The sequence below is a fragment of the Carettochelys insculpta genome, chromosome 7 (genome assembly GCF_033958435.1).
Source record: "Carettochelys insculpta isolate YL-2023 chromosome 7, ASM3395843v1, whole genome shotgun sequence".
Lineage (NCBI taxonomy): Eukaryota > Metazoa > Chordata > Testudines > Carettochelyidae > Carettochelys > Carettochelys insculpta.
In genome coordinates, this window is record NC_134143.1 from 45,838,227 (window position 1) to 45,864,248 (window position 26,022).

At 41.3% G+C, this 26,022-nt stretch overlaps 1 protein-coding gene across 3 annotated transcripts in view; it reads right to left on the minus strand.

Moving 5' to 3' along the window:
- The window catches only part of INPP5A (inositol polyphosphate-5-phosphatase A), a 447,602-nt gene that overhangs the window by 273,324 nt on the left and 148,256 nt on the right, over positions 1-26,022 (minus strand). For all 3 annotated transcript variants that reach the window (XM_075000435.1, XM_075000433.1, XM_075000434.1), the window contains exons 3-4: positions 16,634-16,734; positions 11,168-11,255 (exon numbers count right to left, since the gene is read on the minus strand). In XM_075000435.1, the coding sequence (XP_074856536.1) occupies positions 11,168-11,255; positions 16,634-16,734 (189 nt within the window). The remainder of the gene's footprint in view (positions 1-11,167; positions 11,256-16,633; positions 16,735-26,022) is intronic.

Genomic DNA, 26,022 nt, shown 5'->3' on the forward strand with positions numbered 1-26,022 from the left:
AATTTCCTTTTTCAATTAATGGCCAATTATTTGAAACCGACTCAACTGAAAATATTACTCAAATATCATTAATCTAACAAAAATTAACTTTACAATTCTCTTGGTAATGAGGACATAATTTTAAGGTAAAATAATGCACTTTATTAAATAAATGTTACCCTTCTTTATTTTTAGGACACTTACTTACCATTGTAATCCTCCTGTTCAAATGTTAACATTAGCTCACTGTACTTAAGTGGAGCACCATTACGTGGTCTTCCTCTCATTTCCCATCCACCCACCTCCAAGAATACCTAATGTTTTATAGCCCATTTCCAGTTTTGAAATTTTACACCTAAAATAACTGATGGGTGTAGGGAGCAGGTGAGAATAGTTAACCATCTATTTTTGTACTTTTCAATCATGGTAGGTCACTGAAATGAACTTATCTACCTACCTGCCTTATATGGCCCCCATTATCACAGTATATGATTATCCCATGGATTTAATGTGTTTATCCTAATAACACCTCCTCACCCCATGCAGTTAGTATCTCCATTTTACAGGGAGGGAAGCAAGGCATAGAAAGACTTGGTCACACAGGAAGCATATGATGGAGCAGGGACTTGAACCTGCTCTCCAAAATCAAAGGCTAGCATGTTAACTATTGGACAACCCTTCCTTAGCATTGTCAGTGACCTGGGAGTCTGGAGACCACAACTTGCCCCCTGATTCTGCCACTGGTTTGCTAATGACCCACAGGCAAGCAAATTTTTGGCTCAGCTTCTCCATCTGTAAAATGGAAACAGTGAAAACTATTTAAGAATCCAACTTTACTAGGCTCTCATTTTAAAACACTGCATTCCTGGATGCTTTGAGGGCACAAAATACAATTATCTCTCTCTTTTCTTAGAAAGATCTCTCTATCAGACCGTATCTACACATGACCAAAATTTTGAAAGGACCATGCTAATGGCCAAATTGGAGAATACTAATGAGGCACTGAAATGATGCTTAAGGACACTCAGCACCTCATTAGCTGATAGGAATAAGGGGATTTTGATGTTTGTAGAGTCCTTTCAAAAAGGGCCCAGTGTAGACAAGCCGTGCACGATTGAAACACGGCACTTTCGAAGTGCCATGGCTGGCAGCATGCTAATGAGGTGCTGAATATTCATTTTAGCACCTTATTAGTATTCTCCAATTTGGCCATTAGCATGGCTCTTTCGAAATTTTGGCCAAGTATACACATGGCCTCAGTGACTCATTTTTGGCTCTTCCTTGAATGTTGGTTTCACCACAGTAAATAATTAACTTTGTTTAAAATGTTGAAATGGGCTCTCTGTAAAGTATTATTCTTTCCAATGTATTCACCTTGAAAATGCTAATCTGCAGTTACTATGTTTAAGAAGTCAGTTTTGTTAAAATATGTTAAGTATGAAATTATAACTTTGAAGAAGTACATGAGAATGGCCACAATGGACCAAACCAATGGTCTTTCTAGCCCAATATCTTGGCTTCCAACAGTAGCTGGTGCCAGAGTGGTTCGTCCCCTTTTCTTTAGGGCCAGCATCTGACAGCCTCATGTTTAAGGACACTTAGGCCATGGCTACACTCGCCCCCTCCTTTCAGAAAGGGCACGGTAATGAGCCACTTCGACAGATGCTAATGAGGTGATTGCATGAATATGCAGTGCCTCATTAGCATAATGGCTGCCACGCCCATTTCAAAAGTGCCACTTTCAAAATGCACACCCCACCTGTGTAGACGCGGGTCTTTCAGAAGGATCCCCTGGTTTTGAAATCCCCTTCTCCCCATTTGGTTTTGGGAAGAAGGGGCTTTTGAAGTTCAAGGGTCATTTCAAAAGACCCTCATCTACACAGACGGCACGTGTTTTGAAAGTGGCGCTTTTGACATGTGTGCGGCTGCCATTATGCTAATGAGTTGCTACATATTCATGGAAGCACCTCATTAGCATCTGCTGAAGTGGCTCATTACCATACCTTTTCCAAAAGTAGGGGGCTAGTGTAGTCAAGGCCTTAGAGCATAGTGTTGCGTCCCTGACCGTCTGGCTAATAGCCATCAATGGACCTATCCTCCATAACATGCCCTGGCAACAAGTTCCACAGACTGACTGAGTTGTGTGCACATTTGTTTTAAACCCGCTGCCTATTAATTTTATTAGGTGACCCCTGGTTCCTGTGTTATATGAAGGGGTAAATCAAATGCTCTTTTTCACTTTCTCCACACTGTTCATGATTTTAAGGGATATCTATCATAGCCTATCTTAGTTATGCCCTTTCTAATCTCAACAGTCCTATTATTTTTAAGCTCTCCTCAAACGGAAGCTGCTCCATATCACTAATCTCTTTTGTTGCCCTCCTCTGTACTTTTTCCAGTTCCAATACTCTTGGGGGGAATTTTGTGCCACTGACCAAAACAGTATTTTGTGAAAATGTATGTTGTGCACACAGAATTTCCTTTCCCCCAGAGAAATGGGCTGCAGTGCTGCTAGCTGCAAGTAGTAGCCACTGGACCTGCCAAAGCCCAGCTGGCACATAGAAAGCACTGTTAGGAGCAGGGAAAGTGAGCCAGAGGGTTCCTGACAGCTCCAGTTCCCAGCATGCCCTGGAGGAAGGAGAGGATATCATATTGTCTCTCCTTTGAACCCAGGGCTCAGAGGGTGGGGGGTGTAAATGAGGGGCAGGTTTCTGGACTGGTGGGAGGGCATTCAGTTATCTGGGCTAGGGGGGAAAGGAAGTTTATGTGTACTGGCTGGGGAGATGACTGGGCTGTGGAGGGGAAGGGTTATAAGTGGCGTGACCACCTGGCTGGGCTCTGTGGGAGAGATGGGGACAGAGAAGCAGGAACTGGGTTGTCAGAGGGTTTCTTTAATTCTCTACTCCCCAGGGTATATTTTGTGTCTGTATTCTTACAAACACTTGCTGACTGATAGGTTGAAACAAATTACCAAAATAATACTGTTGTGATTATGTAGTGTTATTTTGATAAATAAAATTTGCAGAATTTTCAAATACTGTGTGCAGAATATTTAATATTTTTGGCACAGAATGCCCCCAGAAGTAACGTATCTTTTTTTAAAATGGGGCTACCAGCACTACATACAATATTCAAGGTGTGGGTGACCCATATATTTAATTTAGTGGCGTTATGTTTTACTTTGTGTTATTACCCATCCCTTTCCTAATGGTTCTGAACATTGTTAGCTATTTTACCTGCAACTGGACATTGAGCAGATGTTTTCAGGTTTCATAATGGCTCCAGAAGCTCTTTCTTGAGTACTACCAGCTACTTCAGACCCCACCATTTTGTACTCATCATTATGATTATGTTCTTCAATGCACATTACTGAATAGTAACAGAGAGGAAGCCGTGCTAGTCTATACACTATCAAAACAAAAAGCAGTCAAGTAGCACTTTAAAGACTAGCAAAATAGTTTATTAGGTGAGCTTTCGTGGGACAGATGGGTCTGTCCCACGAAAGCTCACCTAATAAACTATTTTGCTAGTCTTTAAAGTGCTACTTGACTGCTTTTTGTTTTGATAATGCACATTACTGTGCATTTAATCAAGGCTGAACGTCATCTGCCATCTTGTCACGCAGTCACCTAGCTTTGTAAGGTCCCTTTGCAACTCTTCACTGTTTAAATTTATTTAATTGGAGATACACATCTCCTAGAACTGGAAGGGACCTCAGGAAGTCATCTAGTACAGTCCCCTGCCCTCTTGGCAGCACCAAGCATCATCCCTGACATCTATTTGCCCTATTCCCTAAATGGCCTCCTCCAGGATTGAACTCACAACCCCAAGTTTAGCAGGCCAAAGCTCAAACCCCTGAGCCACACCTCCATTTTTTAAATAGCCAATATGACTAAATAAATTTTAATCTTCTGCTGGCTGCTCTGATCAGAGAAGTAAGCCTGCACTTTTCAAAAAATACTTGTAACTAAAGCAGCCACCTGAAATTTAACCTTTCTATTCAATGCACATACGCAACAAGATTAGTGCATTTAGCACCTAGATTGTACAACAATCAACTTATAAAAAGATTTTCTGCTCAGATGTTCAAAAAATCTATTTTAGGCCCCCATGATATACAAGAATATTTGCTTTTCTCTTACTTTCAGTAACTTGTAGTTAGATATATACACCAGGAGTGTATTTTGCAAGGTATTTGATGTGTTACATTGTTATCCAATAAGCAGCTAAGTGTTTGAGAATGCTGTATTATCTATTAAAATGAAACTTTTTAAATATATTTGTGCCTGCAGGCTCTTCACTCACATTCCTCCAACCTTTCACAAGGAGTATGTTGCTACACTGATGGTTTATACTTGGCTTTCCTGTATATACTAGGAATATGGTTGGGCATTTTATAGCTACCATGGTTCAAATATTCAAAATCTATGGAGGAGCAAGGAGCAGGTACAAGAGTCATGAGTGTGCCCTTTAACTATCATCTCCTAATTTAATGATGCCTAATAGGCTTGCATGTGCGGAGCACAAGACAGCAGCTGTCACAGCAATTAAGGAGTTTCCTGTTTAAAACTGAGAAGAAATCACAGGGCCTTTTTTAAATCAACTACCAATTCTCTTGCAAGCCAAGAACTTATGCACCAAACACCCACATACACTATGCTTTAGAGGACCAGTAAATGGCTTGATATATATTAAACGTGTCATGTGGTCTCCATTACTGTGTAGTCTTGCAGAGTCTCAAGGATATTATGGGCCAAATTCTGCCCTAATGAAATACATAAGGCTGTCACTGCAGTCACTCAAGTTTCCATGATCTGAGACATTTCAAATCAGAACTGGGTCAGCAGTGATGGCTATTTGTTGATATTTAGCCAAACAACAAAAAAATGAACCATCTCATCATTTCTTACATGATAATGCTTGAGGTAAAACATGTTCCTCCTGGCCCCTTTCAGTGTTGCTTGTGCCTCAGCTAATACCAATAAACAGACTCCCTTAAAAGTTTTGCTTTAAAAAAAAAATCTGCAAAACATGCATTTCAAGCACAGACTGGCAGTTTATTAGCATTACAAAAAGTATACTGACTGCGGTTAGTTAGAACAGAGAATATAAACACTAAGAAACTGGGAAATACAATACAAATTTCAAGGACAACCTAGTTTATAGGTATTTCTATGTCCTTGCTTCTTAACTTCTCTCAGCCTCCATCTACCACCCTCCTTATAATGACCTTATTCTAATTCTTCTGGAAGGGACAAGACTGATATCTAGATTGTACTCCATAGTGTTCACCAAAAGATATGTAAAACTCTCCACAGCTGTACGACACCAATTAAAGATTTACTAAAAGCAGAATTTTTTAAAAAATTATCACAATATTCTAAACTGCCAGAAAACATCTCATGTGAGGATTCTAAGCTAAGGTGTGAGTCAGTTCTCGTCCAAATGAGTTCGCTCATCCTTGGTTTTAGTCACAACTGAACTAATGATGATGCAGGCTGCCCAGCTAGTGTGAAACTTCTGGGAGACAATCTTCACTCTTTCAGTCTCTGTCACCCACAAACTTCATTCATAATTGCTGGGAGTTCGCATCTCTAACACTGTTCTTACCTTTAATATGCAGGGGTGGGGTGGCATAGCTCAGTGGTTAGAGCATTGGCCTTGTAAACCCAAGGTTGTGCATTCAATCCTTGACGGGGTTTTTCAAGGTTCTGGGGCAGGGATGGTGATAGTTCCTGCTATGAGTGCAAGGAACTGGTTTCGATGACTTCGAGATCCCTTCCAGTTCTATGAGATATAAGGCGACCATATCTCCCTGTCCCAAACACAGGACAGGGAAATATGGGGGGAAGGGTGGCTCCACCAAGCCCTGCGGAGCTGGCACCCTCCCCCTCAGTCCCAGGGAAGCGGTAGCTGCCAGCCCTTTCCCCGAGATGCCCCAGGAAAGCAGCAGCCATGGGGACTCCCTGTCCAGAGGCCTGGGGAAGCAGCAGCTGTGGGTGCTCCCGGCCCACTGCCCTGGGGAAGCAGTGGCCACAAGCACTCCTGTCCCCACCTCCACACCCTAAGGGCCTAAATACAGGACAATTCATCCCTTTTAAAAAAATCAGTTGGGATGCCTTCTTGGCATCCCAGGCACAGGAGTATCCCACCCAATATGGGACTGATGGTCACCCAAATAAGATACATGTATGTATGAACTGTCATATTTCCAAAGATGACATGCCCTAACGTAGTAGCCGATGTCCTACCTGAGGCCAAGAAATTATTCTTCATGTAAGTTTTTAAAGTTTTAGATAACTGTTCATTTTGAAATCTGATATGGTTGATTTTATTTTAGTAGTGTCTAATGAGGAGATTTAAGATATAGGCTTGTATCCTAGAAGGGTTTGACAAGCTGCCCAGGCAAGTGATAATTGGCAAAGGCTCTCTCTCACCTTTGTCCTTTTTCTTATTCTTGGGATTGCTTGCTGCAAAAGCAAACACGAAATAAGCATCTAATTGTCAGCTGCAGAACTAGGACCAGTGTTCACCAAATTCCTTTAAGCTGAACAGTGGCCCTGCAACTGTAGGGCATTATTTTTAAACGTATTTAGCTCTGATCTGAATTTAAAAGCTGGGTACTGACAGCTATTGCATGGAAATGTCTTTAAACTGAAAGCCTCGCCATACCTGGCACACAACTGCAGATTGCACAACCAGTAGTCTTAGACTGTGTTTGAGATGGATAATTTTGATAGTTTACCATACAAAGAATTATTGAAGATCTGTGAATATCACTATCAGTGCATTATCCTCTCTAAAGAGTAACCATGAAATATGTCCAATAAGTAAAGCCACATTCCAGGAAAAATGAAGATGTATTTTGAGGGTCTGTGTTACCCAAAAGCATTTATGCCAAAGCCTTGAATCAGCAATCCAAGGCAGACAAGCTATCCAATTGTGTGCAGCAAAATCAGGATTAGCTCTGCAAAAACCATGCCAAGGAAAGTCCCATAGAAGTTACACTGCCAAAACTGAAGGAAGGAAAAAGAGATACTAGAATAACAGAGTTGTGAAGTTAGCAAAATTGTGAATACTTGGACTTTTGCTGTTCTAAATAAAGTAGAATTTTCACAAGAACGTATCTGATGAACTTCCACATTAAATAAGTTTTCTATATATGTAATATATATAACTGCAAGTACTGTATATTATACATATTATTCACACATGCAAACAGAGATTACATTTGTTGCCAACTCCATGCCTTAGAAGGAATGGAAAATAACCACACAAGTTGAAGACCTTTGCGATCAGAAACAAAACTAATGAGGAACTGGGGAGATGAATAACATCCTGAAAGAACTTGCATGCCACACTGAAGATAAGAATAAAACTTTACCCTAAATGGTCACAACTTACTAGTTAAAACCCCTTTTGAAAATCTATCTAGTGCAGAAAGTGCATGAATTCAAAGACTAATAGATCAGGACTCTGTCACTTAAAATCAGGGTAATTAAAATATATATCTTTGCTTTGTGATCGTAGTTATTGAAATTATGTACAAGATTTCTTGATGAGGTGCCAATAAACCATCTGTAACAAGTGAAGAAGCCTGCATTGAAGGCGAACTTCTGTCTCTTCTCCTCACCCCCCACTCCTCCTGCCACCAACCCCAGGCAATTTTTTAGCTTATTGTGTAGTATGGGCAAAGGAATCACATGAGTTTTCCCCTAATTCTTTTGACAAAACTGCCAATGAAAGCATAGGTCAGCTCCATATAAAATTCACATATTTGCATAGGGTTGCACTTCACATTTTTTCAGCAAACATTTTGGGCTAGGTTCTCCTAATCATCAAGTCATTTTCTGCCATTTATGCTTACGTGGGGCAAACTGAACTGAAAGTTGCCAGGATTATTTGCCCTGGTAAATTCCCCGTTTGTAAGATGAGTCTTTGTTGCAGTAAAACTTCCAGAGGCAACCCCACCTACTGTGCTGACTCTTGTGCCATATCCTAGCAAATACCAGCCTGAAGGTTGGAGCTGCTCTGCCAGGGTTAGTCCCTGGTAGACCACTGCCACTGCATTTAACTACACCTTAGCATATATTGGGTGATTACAACTCTTGCAGGCTGCAAATCATCATTGCAGCCAGTGGGACCATCATGAAGTGGTGTTCTGATTTGCCCTACTTCCTGCCTCTCCCATTGTCCATGAACAGCAATTCATGGACGAGAGCTGTGACCACCTAATATCTGTGCAGGCACAGGTAAAGGCACTGGTGGCAGCCCACCAGGGACTAACCCTGTTGTGCCGCTGCTTTTTGTTTATTGCCCAGCCCTGCATCCCCTCAAACTTACAGAATTCACCACTGCCATTGGTAGTGGTAGCAGTGGCTATTCACCCTCACCGGAGGAACTTACATACGCTGTAATCAAGTAATCTCTTCTTCGTTTTAGTAAACTAAAGTGACTCAGCTCCTTTCATCTCTCACTTTAGCACACACACACTATTTCCAGCTCCCAAATAATTTTTTGGCTCTTCTCTACACCCTCTCCACCTTTTCAACACCCTTTTGAAAGGGGGAACTCCAGAACTACTGTAGTCCTACAACTCTCCTCTTTATATACATCCAATGATCACATTAGCCCTGTTTGCCACAGTATGGTTCATGTTCAGTTATTAGCCCTGTCACCATCACCATTTGCCATTCCACCTGTTCCTGAGTCATACACAAATATTTATCAGCAGCAATCTTATATTTGCTGCCTAATCATTGATGAAAACATTACGTTGTGTCAGGTGCAAACAGACCTTCAAGAAACCCCTCTAGAAATTTCTGCTCGATAATTACCTTTTGAGATCTTTCATTTAATCAGATCTGACTGCATTTAGCATGTACTTTATTGATAATGAGTAGCGATAACCTGTTGTAAGCCATTCGGATCCTGCTAGGACACTGCTGTTAAGATTCACTGACGAAGGGGAGAAGATGTGAAGAGAGGCAAACAACTAACTCATGACATGCCTCATAATTTATTTCTCTGGCCAAATGGGCCAGCCACGTTCTGCAGCAGAAGAGGCAAGTGGAGAAGCTGAGTAACCAGAGCAGATGTGCTAAGCAAACCTCTCCAGTGCTGTAAGTCATGTCACTATGTAATATTATGGACCCTCAGATTGACTGACAATATGAAGAATTGGAGAATAAGCTATAGCACAGGATAGTGGTGTGTCCACTGAGGTGCTGAAACACATTTTACAGTGGGAGACCTGGGAGTCACTGAACTGAACTGTAAACCTGGTATATAATGGAAACGCCTTCAAATCAGGGAGGCTCTGAAACACTGCCCACATGCCCGGTTCCAGCACTTATGGAGTCAGCAATTAAGTCACTTGACTACATAAACTCATTGAACATACTACCAAATTTCCTTGAAGACTACCAAGCAGAGTGGATTGATCAACTACTGACAAAGAAGCATAAAAAACATCACAACATACTAGCAGTTGTAGCAAAGGATAGCAAAATTGTCAGTATAAAATTTCCTTTAAGAACCCATTTTGGTTTAACGCAGTTTGAACATCACTAATCTGGCACACTCTCATCCAGCAACATCCATAATCCAGCATGCTTTTAGTTAGATGGATGATCAATTATCATTTGTGTGGCCAAGCTTTCCATGGTCTCATAAAGTTTGTTCACAGTCACCACTCTTGGCTCCCAGTGTACTGTTTTGTTATTTAGCTGTAATTTATACCTAAATACTTCTAAGAGCTCAGTAAGCAGTGGAAGTATTGGCAATGTGCTGGAGAGAGGATGCAAATTCTGTGGTCTGGCACTAATCAGGTCCTGGGGGTGCTGGACTAAGGAGGTTCAACCTGTACTAGTGTTGTCCCTGAGAAGAAAGAGGAGGGATTGTCTTGATGGTACCCTGGAGAAACAACATAGGGAAAAAATATCAGTACAAGATCAGCTGTATGAATAAATACAGGTGACTTGCTTGGAGGAAGGGCTCTGATCAGCATTAAGGAAGCAGATGCAGTGGGACTGAAAAGTCTACCAGGAGTGCTTCCCTACTGGGAAGCCATGCACTTAAATCCATGCCATCAAACAGTCATTTCAGATAGAGATAAAAAAATCAAGTATTCCTATGTCTGTGTTTCATTTTCACATTTTTCTGAGTATCACCTATATATATCAGCATAAGTTCGTTTGTGCACTGAATTTTTCCTTCACAGTCATATGAATCAGATTAGAGACCAATAACAAAGTTTCCAATGTTTGCTGATCTCTTTTTCAGGCGTCAGCAACACATCCATACATAGACATGAGTGATTGGGATAAAAATGTCAAGGCTCATGGTAATTTTACAACCAAAAAAAAACCAAACAAACAAAAAAAAATTGAATGACATTCAAAAACCCTCCCTTCTCAAGGTCTGTCACTAACTACAGTAATTTTATCAAGTGTCTGTCACATAATGTGGTAGTACTGACCCTTAATCTTCAATGAAGACCAGTAAAAAAATGGCAGAGACTCACATTTCATGAATTCTGACATACTAACATTTTAAACAGATACACTTCTTATAAACAATCAATTTGAACATTTCCTACTTACACACAGTGCAGTTAGTAAAGATGTAATTCCCCATCATCACAGTGGCCGTGTCTACACTAGCCCCAAACTTCGAAATGGCCACGCAAATGGCCATTTCAAAGATTACGAATGAAGTGCTGAAATACATATTCAGCACCTTATTAGCATGCGGGTGGCCGCGGCGCTTCAAAATCAACGCAGCTCGCTGTCACGCAGCTCATCCCGACGGGGCTCCTTTTCGAAAGGACCACGCTTACTTCGAAGTCCCCTTATTCCCATCTGCTCATGGGAATAAGGGGACCTCGAAGTAGGTAGGGTCCTTTTGAAAAGGAGCCCCGTCTGGACAAGCTGTGCGGCGGCGAGCCGCGTCAATTTCGAAGCACCGTGGCCGCCCGCATGCTAATGAAGCACTGAATATGCATTTCAGCGCTTCATTAGTAAACTTTGAAATGGCCATTTGAATGGCCATTTCGAAGTTTGGGGCTAGTGTAGACGTAGCCAGTGGATGCTAAAGCCAGTCCTTACATCAGTCAGGATAAAACAATTTCAAGTCAAACATAGGTGAAGTAAGTATTAAAACAACATAACAGAAGACAAAAATTTACCGTAAAATGTTCCTGTGACTTGTAGTTCTCATCCAAGTAAACCCGGGCTCTGTTATAGTCTTTCATTGCATCACTTGATAACAATTCTCTGAAAGACGTAAGTGAAAGACTATTAGTATGAGGGGACATGCAAATTTATTGCATCTCTTCACCTTCATCAACTACATACAATATCAATCAGCAATTAAACAAAAGTGTAGACTTAGCTCATATTATTTCTCATTTTGAAAGAAGTGTTCATGAAATTTGTCACACTAATAACCCTGTGGACTGAGGTTCTCCATTTGCGAACAGAAAAGCTGCAATGCAAACAGCTGAAATTCAGTCTCTCTCATGCTGCTTTGTCAATGCCCCTTAATTCTAACCTGAAGGAAGCACCAAATAAGAGAGGGCACCACAGTTATTGATGATGAACCAATAGTTCTGCAGTACAGCCACCTGACTAAGGACTGGACTGAGATCAACCAATATATTCCACATAGGTCAATGAAGAACTATGGTATTACCAACTGCCATCTATATTATTTGAAAGTCTGAGGAGGGGGGAAAAAAAAACGCAAACTTTCAATAAATCATTTCTTAAAAATTGGGTGCGCCACCCCAGTAGGCTTTAGAGATCTCAATCTCTGGCAGAGATTGAAAAACTTGCTGGCCAGGTCAAATGATGGTAGAATGCTTGACTTCCAAGAGACTAGCTGCTCTAATGATGGCAGTCTGCTCCCCAGGCTTGGGAAACCCAAAAAGAAGTGAAGATGCATCAAACAGTTTGACACTGGCTAACGTGGCAGAGGGACAGCTATACTACAGGGTGGAATTTAACAGTTCAGTACCCACTCAATGTTCTCTTCTTTCCCTATCTGGCCAACTCCTTTACGGCTAAGGCACAAAGGGAATAGGCTCTTACTTGCTCTGACGCCTGCTTAGTTCTTATTGTTCCTTGTTAAACAATGTCACATACAGGGTTGAACAAAATGAGGCAACCCTGAAAGTGTTGATGTGAAGGTGCTCCAACTTGAGGTTTTTAAGGCAGGTGCTTATGAGAATAACAAAAGGAGGAAGCATGAAGAAGCTGCTTTTCATTTTTAGTATTTGAAGGGTCTGGGATAGTGAAAACACATTTGCAATTGCTCTCCCAGGGCACCTCCACAGCTGAAGAGGCTACTCTCCCTATTTATTTAGGAGGACACAAGTCTGTCACAGAAGTCACAAATTCCATGATTTTTCATGACTTCAGGGTTCCAACTATCAGCTCTATCCTTCAGGCACCAGGGGCTGAACTGTCAGCCTTTGACCACGGGGATCAGGCTTCCGTGAATTCATGTTCATTGCCTGTGACTTTTACTAAACAATGTGACAACATTCTAACCCTTTTCACTAGCAATGGCACATGTAACTTTGCCCATCTACCAACTTCCCAGGAGCAGACTTTTGGAAGCTATGCCAGGGCATGTTCTTTCGACCAACTAAATGACAGTGAGCTGAAGACAATTTCAAAGGAGCTGATCTCAGAAGCACTGTGTCAGAGAGCAAGAGTCCTCTGATCCAACAAATCAACCCTACCCCATCCTTCTGCTTACACCAACAGTAGTCAGAATGACAGAGTCATCCATATGAACTGTGATGGGGTAGACAGCCCCTTGCCCTCCTTGACATTCAGGAGGATACACGCTATTGGAGCATGACTGAAATTAAGATTGGGACAGAAAGTCTCTTCCTCCTTTCCCCGCATCCCCCATCTTTTTAACCCTGTCCTACAGGTTAAGATGGGGTCTGTGTTCCTCAACTCAGGCCAGAACAATGCACAAGATCAATTCTGGCCTAATATTAAAGTATATTTTTGCACGGGGTGGTGGTGAGGGAAATATCCCCAGCAACAATTTTACATTTGGATGATCTACAACACAGAAGTTGCTTGTTCTACATTATACTTTTTATTTCACATCCACTAAAAATAAAACTGACCCTGTTATAAAAAATTAAGAACAGAAGCATTGTAGAAAATAATGCAGAAGATATATTGAATTTTATAAATAAAAGGACAACTTACTAATGACAATCTGTTCACTGTTAAAATAAACAAAAAGATTCACTAAATCAAGTATTGTTTTTATTCATCAGTAGAGGGCACTGTTTGACCACTTTCCATGGAATAGGACCCTTCAATTATTTCAAAGCACTGAAGGTGCTGGACAATTAACTGAAAATGGTATGTTAATATAACTTGAATATTTACATCAGCAAGTCTACTGAAGTTTATTAGCAAATGACATATTTGAAAAAAGGAGGTTTCAGGACATAATTTTCTTTCTGAAAAGAACTTATGGCTACATTTATATTTACTGTCTTCATTTAAATGAAAAACATGTCAATATTAAATTATATGTTGCAGCTCTCCCCTTTAAAAAAAGTCAGTGGGTTTCATCATGTTGAATAGTTACCATTCAGAACTGTCAGCTATCAAAACAAAACAAAAAAACTGCAAACAAAGCTACTCAGTCAAGTTACACAACTATCCAAGATTTTAAGTATCTGAAGGCTATACTTATAGAGAAATAGAAGCTTAGCCAAAGGACTGTAATATAACAGTACTCTTCCTTGACTCAGGCTATGTTTAGACCACATCGCTGTTTCAAAATAATTTATTCAATTTGCGCAATTCAAATTGTGTAAATTATTTCTAAATCCAAATAGCACCGAAGTGCAAAATAAGGGGCTATTTTGAAAGTCTATTACCTCTTTCATAACAGGGAGTAGCAGAACTGGACTAGCACACCCAAAATAGCAGCGCTGTTCCAGGCTGCATAAAAAGCCACGGCATTGCTATTCCGGGATACTAAAGTATCCCAAAATAGCACCCACAGTTTAAGCATAGCCTCAACGTATCCAAAGTTTAAAGCTTGTGAAAATTGTTTATTGGTTTGTCTCATCTTCTCAGACTATATTATTACATACGAAATTAAATGTCAAAAACAGGATAAAAAATTACCAAATATAATCTTATTACTAGTGTATGCTACCTTTAATCCCTTCAGGTAGAACTGGCATCAATACTGTTACATTCCTGCAATCATTTAGCCAGAAAGACCCTGCCCTAAAATCCTTTATTTCTGAGTTGGAAGTATAGACACAGTAACTTGATTTTCATGCCTGTATTGTAAAATACCAATATATTTATACTGGCTTTTCACAGTGTATTATCTAATTCATAGGGAAACTTCTGAAGCAACTGCAACAACAGCAACTACTGAAGGTCATGCGGCTAGCATGGATTGGATCCAGATTCAGTCTAGGTGTGGTTATGAGACCTATGCATATTATAAGATATGTTTCTACCTCATATATTAGGTTGTTGAATGCAGAATGAAAGAACATTTTATCACAAGCAGTTTGGATTTCTTTACTCCCAACTACAAAGCAGCAGCATAAGGAATACATTAAGCAATTAGCATAAACAATAGAATTGTTTGATTACTAGCACTTGCCAATGGCTGAAGATAACTAAACCTTACTGTCACATGACAATCTGTCTTTCAGTACTCCCTGATGGCAAGACTCAGCATTGCAATACTTTTCCTCGGATTCTGGATAAGGACTTCAAACTCCCCCTGTTACTACGAAAACTTAGCAACGAGTTGTATTAAAACACATACAAGTCTTACAAGCCCAAAGAAAACGTCCTCAGACCCAAACCCAACAATGTCACAATGTCCATCAGTCTAGAAGTCAGAAACAGAGGATCTTCTGCTACTGCCGAGGTTCCTTTTCCATGATCACCTTCAACAACAGTCTCACTCTGTCCACACTAAATAAAATTTAACAAATATAGCCCCCCTCTGGATGCCCCTTCTGTAAGCTCTTTGCCCCTATTTCTTAGGCACTGGAGACATTCTTCCTTGTTCTATCAGCCAAGCATGGCCTCTCAGGGCCTTCTTCTTTGAGGCCGCTTTACACCGAAAGGTTCTCACCAATCTCACAACCTCCTATCCCACAGCAGACTCTGGCAGTTTCTCCCAGGGACTATCCTGTTGCTCCTGCTTCCACCACCTTGATGGCAACCATGCTCTATATATGAATACTTGTCCCACCCCCTCCTCCATCTGATTAATCAACAGGGTTGGCTGGTCCAGGCCTCTGGTCCTTTAAAGGGCAGACCACCTGTTACACTCACCATCTGTAATACTCCTTGAATATTCTCAGTAAATGCAGGTAATTCTATTAATATTGAGGTAACAGGATCAATTTATCTAACGTTATATTTATACCACATCATCATGGTGTTTTCACCATTGGTGTTACACTAGCACCACCATCTACCCAACTAGTGGTACTCACATAAACATTCTTCTATTAACACCGCAGTTTCAATTATAAGGATTATATCAGCATAGCTACGTCAGTCACGACTGTGGATTTTTGGCCCCCCCTGAGCACTTTAGCTATGTCGATCTAATTTTAAAAAGCAAACAACACTTCCTGTGAAAGGACAGGTACCTTCAACAGAGATAACTGCCCTTCAACGAAGTGCCATTATTTTTCTCACTTCTCTCATGGAAGCAATAACCACAAATTGAAACGACAGATTCTGCTTACTAAAATAACTATAATAAAACCAATAGCCCCGTCTGCAGAATTAAATACCATTTTTGGTAACTGAAAAGCGAAGTATATTAGCAAATTTGGAATCGCCACATGAAAACAAATGATCGAAGGTACAGATTTTAATATCAGATACAAAGCGGTCACCAGCACGTACCTCAAGAAGAGTAGGACTGTGCTTCTGATAAAACATACGCTGGTCTTAAGCATGCAGTAATGCATGGAAATGATGAGGAGTCCTGTGGAGCCTTAATGACTAACAGATTCATTTGAGCATAGACCCACTGTCATACATCAGATGAAGTGGGTCTGTGCCCATGAAAGCTTATGCCCAAAAAAATCTGTTAGATCACATCTACACTACAGCCCAGATTGATGCTCTGAAATTGATCCACAGGCCATCGATTTAGTGTGTCTAGTTAGGACTCACCAAATCAACTGCAGACAGTCCTCCCATAGACAGTTATTCTACCCTGGATAAGAACAGTAAGCGAAGTTGATGGGAGAGTTTCTCCCATTGACCCCTCTGCAGTGTATAATCCACAGTAACTCAACTTCAGGTACTGTATTCACATAGCTGGACTTGCATAGGATAAATCAACTTTCTGTTGCAGTGTAGAGGTAGCCTCAGTCTTCAAGGTGCCACAGGACTCCTCTTTATTTTTATGTATGTAGACTAACACAGCTACTCCTCTGGTACTTGTCATTATGAGTGGACTATATCTTTGTAAGACTATTGGCTCAATTATATTAAGTCGCTGGTAATAAAGCACACTCAGAACCTTACAAAAAAGATGTTATCCATAAATTTTTACATTTCTAAGCATAAATCATACACTAGGATGACCATGCACACTTCCAGTTACTTACTTAACAAACTTGTCCACATGTGACATGGAAGCTTCATAGTTTTTTCCACCAAATTCTTGACAGTGTAAAGCCATAAAGTGTGGCTTGTGTGTATGTACAATCTGAAATAAATGAACACGTACACAAATTAGCAAAGTTTATGCACAGAATGAACAGGTAACATTTAAATTTATAGGATTTTTTTCAGGTAATACCTGTCAGACACAAAGGCAAACAACTGACAGAATAATTATCAAATACTGGAAACGGTCCCTGTAAATTTGTATCTTTTGCAGCTTCAGAAAAGAAGATATGGTAGAACCTCAGAGTTACGAACTGATCAGTCAACTGCACACCTCAATTGAAACACAGAAATATGTAAATCAGCAGAGAAAAGACCAAAACAAATACTGCATAATACAGTAGTGGGTTCAACTACTAAAAAAGTTCGGAAGTTAAAAAAAAAGATGTTAAAGTAAGAAATCTATTTCTGTGTCCTTTTCATTTAAATTAAGATGGCTCAAATCTATTTTTCTTTCGCATAATAAAATTTCAATGCTCTATTAAGTCAGTGTTCATTTGTAAACTTCTGAAAGAATAACCGTAACATTTTGTTCAGAATTACGAAAAATTTCAGAGTTACAATGGCAATTCCTAAAGTGTTCATAACCCTTCAGTTCTGCTATGCTGAATTTAAATAACAAGACTTTTTAAAGTTAATTATTTACTTTCTAAAATACACAATTTTATAATTGTACCCAGACATACAATCATTTTCTCACCCACCTAGTTGCAGCATACCATGCAAGTTAAAGAAGAGAATACAAATGTGCTGGAAGAGTTGCAGAGGCTAGAAGAAGCTTTCAAAGCTTTTTTTTTTTTAATCTCTTTTTAAAAAAAAACAAAAAAAACCAACATCTTCCTTTGTTGTTTGTGATGTTGTTGTGCTTGTGTTGGTCCCAGGATGAGGTGGGTGAGACGTGAGATACTACTTTTAATTGGACCAACTTCAGTTAGTAAAGACATAAGGTTTCAAACTACACAGAGTTCTTTAGATGTGGGGACGGAATTCAGGGTTTGTGCTAAATACAACTGGGACAAATAGTTAAGCACAAAAGAGGAATGGCAAACTTATGGCCTGCGGGCCAGATCAAGGCAAGCTGCAGGCTGTATTTGGCCTGTGGGCCCTGCCCAACAGCAGGGAGGAAGGACCTCTGGGACACGTTGTCCTTGTGTTCACTTCCAGGCTCCATCCCCATTGCACCTGTGGCAAAAATCACGGCCAATGGGAGTAGTGGGGAGCAATGCCTGAAAGCACAGAGCAGCACAGAGCCACTTGGGAGATGTGTCTCGTAGGTGCCCCAATCCGCTGCCACTTCCTGCCCAGATCCTGCACCCCAGTGGGCTTCCGCACCCTCTCCCTCACTTAAATCCTACAGCCCCAGCCTGCTCCTGCACTCTGCCTCCCACCCACACCCACAGCCCACGCCCCAGGCCCCTCACATACACTGAACACCCCTTCTTTTCAGACCAACTCAGAGCCTACAGAGCCACACAAAATCTAACAGACTCTTGCTCCCAGAAGGCTTAACATGGACTTGGGCGTAAGCTCTGAGCCTTGGCACCATCTCCCACTCCTCCTGTGGGGCTGGAGCTGAAGGAGAGCACCTCTCTATTGGCTTTTTTCCCCCCATTTCCCAGTTAGTGGGCCACATCGGTGTGCATGGAGGGGGGGGTCTTCCTTCTCACCTGGGGGGCCAGGACAGTGAAGGTTGTGTTTGTTTTTGATTCTCACTTGTGTGTGACCCCCAACTGATTTTGACATAAAGAGCAGTAGGCTGTACATAGGAGGCCACTTGAAATGAAAAGGAAAATACGGGTTAGTTTTATACCAAAGAGGCTTGGGCCAACTGCCCTGGGCCCCATGCTTTGAGGGACCCCATGGGGCCAGAGCCGCCCAGGGGACACAGCCCCACACTTACCAACAGAGAGGTGTAGCAGAGCTACCCAGCTTCAGCCTGCTCCACTTCCCCAGCTATGAGACACATCACTCAGGACCCACTCCCCTGCACTCATTGGCATCAGGAAACAGAGCAACACGGCTAGAAGTTGCCAGAAGAGAGAGGACTAGGGCTGGATCATTCTACTTCTCACCACTGCCAGTATGTGTCAGAACAGGCCTGACCCCCCACTGCCAGGGCTAGATCCCCCCACTAATCCTCTGGGAGGAGTGAGAGAAAGGAACGTGGATGAGGAGGGTACAGACTGGCCATGGAAATAGATGGGGTGGGGATGGAGCAAGGATGGAGGCTTGGTGAAAGGAGTAGAGTGGGAACAGAGCAGAGGCGGAGCCTGAGGTAGTGGGGAGAGTGTCCCGGGCCCTGCACTTCCCTAGAAGTGGCTCTGCTTCTAGTCTTCAAACAACCCCTCAAGCTTGCCAAACTCTCAGATGCAAGGTTCCCGCCCCCCCCCCCGACAACAGTGTGCCAAACAGCCTCAGACCTTGCCAAAACAACACATGAAAACCTGCAGGCCTTGGTCCATTGATCTGATAAATACCTCTTGCATCACACCTTTCAACATATAAGCATCCTATACATGCCTACCATAGCATGTAGTGTACCTCATCCAGTGCATCAAATGTCCTGACAACAGCTAGCTATTTGGGTGAAACTAAATAACCACCTTTAAGGCTAAAAATTTTACTGTGGCATAAGCTTTTGTGAGTTGCAAATCACTGTGAGGTGCATGAAGAAAAGGAATCATATAGTAGGGATGAAGAGATGGGAGAGTTATCACAGAGCTAATTCAATCAGGGTGGATGTGGATAAGAAGGTGAGACTACCTAAAGAGGAAAATTATTTATTGAAATGAGAGAGCCATTCCCAGTCCCTGCTCAGACCCATTCTGAATTTGCCCATGAATTCCAGCTCAGCAGTTTCATGCTGCAGCCTTTTTTTTTCCCTCCACTCCCAACAGACTAACACAGCTACTTCCCTGGAACCTTAAGCTCTCAAATTAATTCACCCAGAAAATGATAAAAGACAAAAAGGACCGCATTCTTGGACGAACACTCTTCACAAAAGGTCTCTCCATATCGGATCTTTCAATACCCATTCTCTAAGGAAATCCACTGAACGCTTTTTTAAAACATTAAAAACCATGGACTGAGCAGGGTCACTGGCATTTATCACACCAACCTGTAACATATACCTACCTGCTAACCCTTAATGATCCACTTCAAACACCTTTTCCATAGCAATCTAACACTATTCCATTTCAAATGATCTCCTACAACCTTTCATGCTTAGCTTTCCTGTTCCACCCTGTATTTAGCTCACTTTCATGGGTGAAGGCCCACCTACAGAAGTCCACACCCCTTCCACCCTTGAGGCCCCACCTCTTCCACAACAGCTTTAAAGAAATATGCTAGAAGTGCAATTGGTTATCAGCCCACACTAAAAAGCAAAAGACTTTGGAAATATCTGTAAAAACACACACTAAATATTTTTGCTGAGAAAGACTGATATCTATGAATTCATTCAGAGTCAGATCTCACTTTCCTACAAAGGACTTTTGTGAAGACGATGGCAGACCAAATTCGGTAATATTTGACTCACTAATCTCCTTCAGGCTTCAGACCTGACCATGGCATGGCTAATCACAACAGATGAATATCTCCCTCAGAGAAAAAGAGAACAAATATACCTCCCAACATGGCTCAGTCTTAGATCACTTTGCGCATAAGATATTGACAACTGTAGGATTAGGCAGGGGCACATCAGATAACCTTACAGCAATTCTGCTCATTCTTCTTCAACTCCTCGACCCAAGGCTCCAAGATGTGGGATGTACTATGTACACTATTCTCTGTTAGAAGAAAGGCACATTGACCACATTCCTCCTGTATGTGAGGTACAGTGCCTCATGGAGTTCCCATGAGGAGTAATGTCAACCTCAACTGATTGCTGGGAGAGCTATGGTGGAAAATATCTAAACAGCCTAGGCACAGGTTATGTTATTAGCTAATTCTCCAGCCCTGGGTACTATCTACACTAATCTACAATAAAGGAATTCAAGTAGCAGTCACAAGTTACCTTGAGGCACTGCGACCTCAAAACACATCCATTTTATTTTCAGCCATCATTCTTGTCACTATAGACATTGTAGTGGAATTTAAGGCACCATCCTTTTTGATAAATACAGTAGGGTCTCAACATTTGTGAACCTAAGGTTTGTGAATTCAAGTATTCACAAGCGGCCATGAGCAGCTGATTCCCTGGGGCACAGAGCCCCGGCAGTCACCACTTCCCCAGGCAGGGAGCTCCAGCAGCTGCCGCTTCCCTGGGGTTCTGTGCCCCCCCACCCCATTCGCAAAATTCAACATTCACGAGGATTCTCAACATGGAACCCTCATGAATGTTGAGATCCTACTGTATAGATTAGCTATCAGAAATGAACAATGATTTAGCAACATAATGGTGATAGGTAAAGCTTGACAAAACTGCATTACTCTAAATTGGTAACCAGAGGTTTGACCACCTTCCTTTTTCAGGGAATCTCTAATATGGCTAGAAGAGGAATTTTGTGTCCGCCTCAGCTCCAATTCCATTCTACCCCCTCCTCCACTCAAATGACCCAATCTGCATCCTGTGTCACGAGGGCGCCTCTACACGGCGTGTGTAGAACATGGCAATGCAGCTCCCACTGGCCAGGAATGATGAACCACAGCCAATGGGAGCTGTGAGTAGCTGAACCTGTGGATGTGCTGGTGAATGAAGCTTCTGGCAGCCTGCCCAGGGTTAACCCTAGTAAACCACATCTATCCTGTGGGACACTTATTGCCTATCCCTGGTCTATGTAGTACTTAGTCCTGCCAGGAGTCCAGAGGACTGAACTAGATGACCTATCAAGGTCCCTTCCACTCCTATACGTCTAAGATCCAGGGCAGCACATTTATTTTGCATATCTGAGACCAAAATTTCAGAGTTAAGCACAACTTTTTCTCCAGTCTACTGCCTTCTCCTAATTACACACTTACCATTTTGCACATTATTCTACTTACTAAGAAGTCCAGAAACACATCATGAAGTAAGTTCTCACAAACCCCACTTGTTCAGCTGTCTGAAGTCCAAAATTCTGCATGCTCCAAATCCTCTGCCAATTTTACGTCCTTCTGTAATACACACCTCTACCCACCCAGTCTGCCAGCCCAAAGGGAGAAAATGTGCAAACTCCACAGGAAGTAGAACCACAGATTTTTGGGAGTTCATTTTTTAACCACCTATGCTTTCACACAGATGGGGAACACAGGACCCAATGACGGAAATACTTAATTTTTAGTAGCAGAATACCAACTGCTTCAGATGCCTCAGATTTCAATTATCACTCCACTCCCACATCTAAGAAAAGCTAGAATTTGAGCAACAATTCTAGGTCACAGAGAGGTAGCAGTGTTAGTCTATACTCCAACAAAACAGCAGAAATGTAGCACTTTTAAGAATAACAAAATGATTTATTTGGTGATGAGCTTTGGTGGGACAGACCCACTTCATCAGAAGAAGCTCATCACTGAATAAGTCATTTTGTTACTTTTCAAAGTGCTACATTTCTGCTGCTTTGTTTAATTCTAGGCCAGTTAATCAGAGGCGCCCATAGTGTTGGGTGTACCTTCCTAGGGGTCTATGGAGAAATGTTTTAGGGGTGCAGCTGGGGCTTGGGCCAGCCCTCACCGGGGGTAAGGAGGGAGCTTCACTTTGCTCCTGACCTGGGCCTGGCTGTCAGCCCCAGGCTGCCAGTGCCAGCCAAGGCTCCGCTGCCAGCTCCAGCTCCTACCCCCATCTGCATCCCACCATTCCAGAGCCGCGGTCCTGCTCCAGACCACAGCTTGGGTAAGGGGGAGGTAGCAGGAGATGGGGAGATGGAGAAGACGTGCAGAAAAGAGCAATGAGGCAATGAGTCAAAGTTTGGGGACCACTTTTCAAACTGAATGGAAAACCTGATTCTTTACATGAGAATAGTATTTCACTAGTATAACTCGGGTTTCCTTCCAAGTTATTTCATAAAACAATCATTTAAAAACTGCCTGGGGTTTTAAGGCACTACACTATAACTCATGACTAAAACGCAAACATTACCAGTCTGCCTTTCTCATCAGCATAGTCACCTTGAAAGTGATCTGGTTGAATCTGCAATGATTGTGAGCAGAATTTCTTGTAACTAGTCAAGCACCCTCACACTAAGCTGTATGTAGGACACTGCACACACTTTTTAAAAAAAAAATTAAAAACCTTTTGTACAGGATAATAGTATGCATAGGTGCACAATGAGCAGCTATGGACTTGAATTCAAATACGTAATAGAAAGAAGTATGCTGCTCCAATCTATAGACAAAGGGTAACATTTTCCATTGTGCCAAGTCCCACTGGAAGGAAACAGGACTTAAAAAAGAGTTATCCTTTTTAAAATCCCACAAAAAGAGGACTATTCATAAAGAAAAGTTTGATGGCCCAAATCTGATTTTACACCAGTGTAAACTCAGTGCCCTCAGCAAAGTTGCTCCTGATTTACACTACTGCATTTGATATAGGATAAAATCATACTGAAAGACACACAGGTAAAATGAAAAAGGAAGATTTTGGTGTTGCATTGTCAATTGTTTTTAGGAATGTGAGGCCCTCCGTCTGGAAGAGGCTGCTCCTCCTTGTTTCCATATAGAAGTGCCCTGCTTCTTCCAAATTACAGGGAGCAAAGACAGTAAGAGTAACCGAAATAGCTAGGGCCATTTTTTTAAAATTCAGTTTTTTAAAAAAAAATCAATCATTCAAGAGATGCAATGCATGGGACCACATCATTAATAAATAACATCAAACCATACTTTCTGTGACCCCTATTTTAAGAACAGAGCGCACACAATGAGGTGTAACTTGATACATGTTTACTGCAGGATGTTCAACACTTATTAAAAATAATCAGTTTTTTTTTTTTGTTTTTAAAAACACTTTGCAATTATAGCATCAAGAGCCACAAATAAGTCCTTAAAAAGCCTCATGAGGCTTCAGGGCTGCAGGTTGTAGTCCCTGGTATAAGGTGATCACACACACAATTTCTGCAAACTACAAACATTTTACAGCAAATATCTAACTTACATGATTTATTTAAGCAAAAATTTCAGAAGTGTAGAGTGCCTGCACCTCATCCCATGTTAACAATCACACTATGTTTAGAAATAAAATTACATAGCACATGACAAAGAACAAACCCTAAGCTTTGGACTATAAATGTCCTCTGCCTACACTGCAATTATGTGTGTTCTTCCCTACCACTCTTTCGCTGGCAATCACACCACAAACTGCAATTACGTTAGCATTTAGCACAAAGTTAAATTTAGTTTTAAAAAAGATAAATGAATCTTGAGTTAGCCAGGCCCCACAAACATGATGTAAAATTCAGCTCTCAGACATGGCCTTGTGCTGTTAAGGATTCACACCTTCCAATCTGATATCTCTAGAGGTAATTTATTCTACACAAAACTGTTTGATCTTTGTCAAGTTTAGTGACAATCCCTTTAGTTGGATAAGCAGCACACCTTATTAAAATCCCTGTACAGAAACAGTTCATAAAAACATGTCTGGACCAAAAATAATAATGCTATTCTAATGGCTATAGTTGTTTACCTTGAAGAAAAAGTAGTCAGAAATTTCATATCCCTGTGTTTGATTATTTTGCATATTAGGTATATTGTTTAACACACTGAATACATGTTTAAAAACTGAAGGGAAAATGTAATGATTCAAAAATATTTTAATTAGATAAAGCAATAAAGGTCATGTACCAACTTAAATATGCAGGGACCTGGAAATTTAGTCTATTTTTTTTTATAAACATTGCATTACAATATGACTTTCATGATTTTGTATTTATGGCCTTGTTTCAAATTGAATACTGTTTACTGAACATTAAAAAGTTCTTGTAATGGATATGGTGTTTGTGGATACACTCTAAAATTTACCTAATGCATTTATCGTTTCTTTTGTGAAATAATTTTAAATAGATTGATGGGCACAGTTAAATTAGATTTTTTGAATAGTTACAGCAATATAAAGTTATTTCACATGCTCTTACACACAATATTTAGAATTCTGAACACAGTATTTACTATTTGTATCTCAGTATCACTCAAAACGACCCCATGAGAGTTGAAGCATTTTGTTGTAGAAACACGAAGAAAAAGAATGGCTTGGCTTCAAAGAGTGTACAATCTTACGAAAAATCAGAGTGAATAAATAAATGGTCCTCTCTGCAACCCAGATACCAGGTGGGGCTCTCCACCTGGGACTTCACACTCCCTGCTGCTCTAATGCTGCTGGTTCACTGTGAGACTAGGCAGTTTTCATAACCCATTCTCTTAAGAGGGGAGAAGCTCTTGTCCCATGCAGGTTGTGCAGGACAGTGGGAAAGTCTAGGGGATGGATAAGGCTAGTGTTAAAATGCCTAATTACAAAAGATCACAATATGCAGGTTTTCTTCTTTTCACACAACGCCTGTAGCTGAAATCCTACAAATCTGATTTCACAAGGGAGAGAAAACAAACAGTCGCAGTTACACTTCCAACCTCGACTAGCTTTATTTTCTTGAAAGTCTTAAAATCTGCTTCTTCCTTTACCACAGTACCATATCTATCTATATATAATGACAGCATATACTGCTGCTTGAGCTAAAGACTGAAAAATAAAATATGCAGATATTGCCCATTCTTGTTTTTCCTTCCGCAGACACTGAGAGCAATTGATCACAATCCTCTTTTATACTGGCCCTTAAGGATATCTGAAGGCTGAACCATTTCAGTCTCCCTTCCTCAGGATTAATTATGGTTTTTCCCCCCAAACCTTTCTCATAGGTCAGGTTTTTCAATTCTTTTTGTTGCTGTCCTCTGAGCTCTTTCCAGTTTGCTCACAACTTTTCTAAAGCAGAGGCCCAGAACTGGTCAGAGTATTCCAGCTGAAGCTTCACCAATGCCAAGTGGGGCAATTACTCCAAGTACCTTACATGTAACACCCCTTTTAATAGATCCCAGATTATTAGTCTTTTTTGCAACTACAGTAAACCCTCAAGTTACACGGGGGTTGTGTTCTTGCAACCCCAGTGTAACTTAATTTTCACGCAAGTCTAAGGGAGATGGGAACCAGACTGCCAGCCCTGGTGGGCTGGTCAGTTTCCTGGTTCCCAGATCAGTGGGGAGCTGGGAGCCAGGGGACAGACTGGTTCCCATCTGCTTGTCACTTGCAAGAGCAGGGAAACTGACCTGGACAGCAGCCTTGGTCAGTTTCCTAGCTCCAAGGAGTGGAGGGGAGCCTGGTGCCAGGCTCCCCTGGTTCCTGACTCCCCTCCACTGGCTGGTCCGAAGAAAG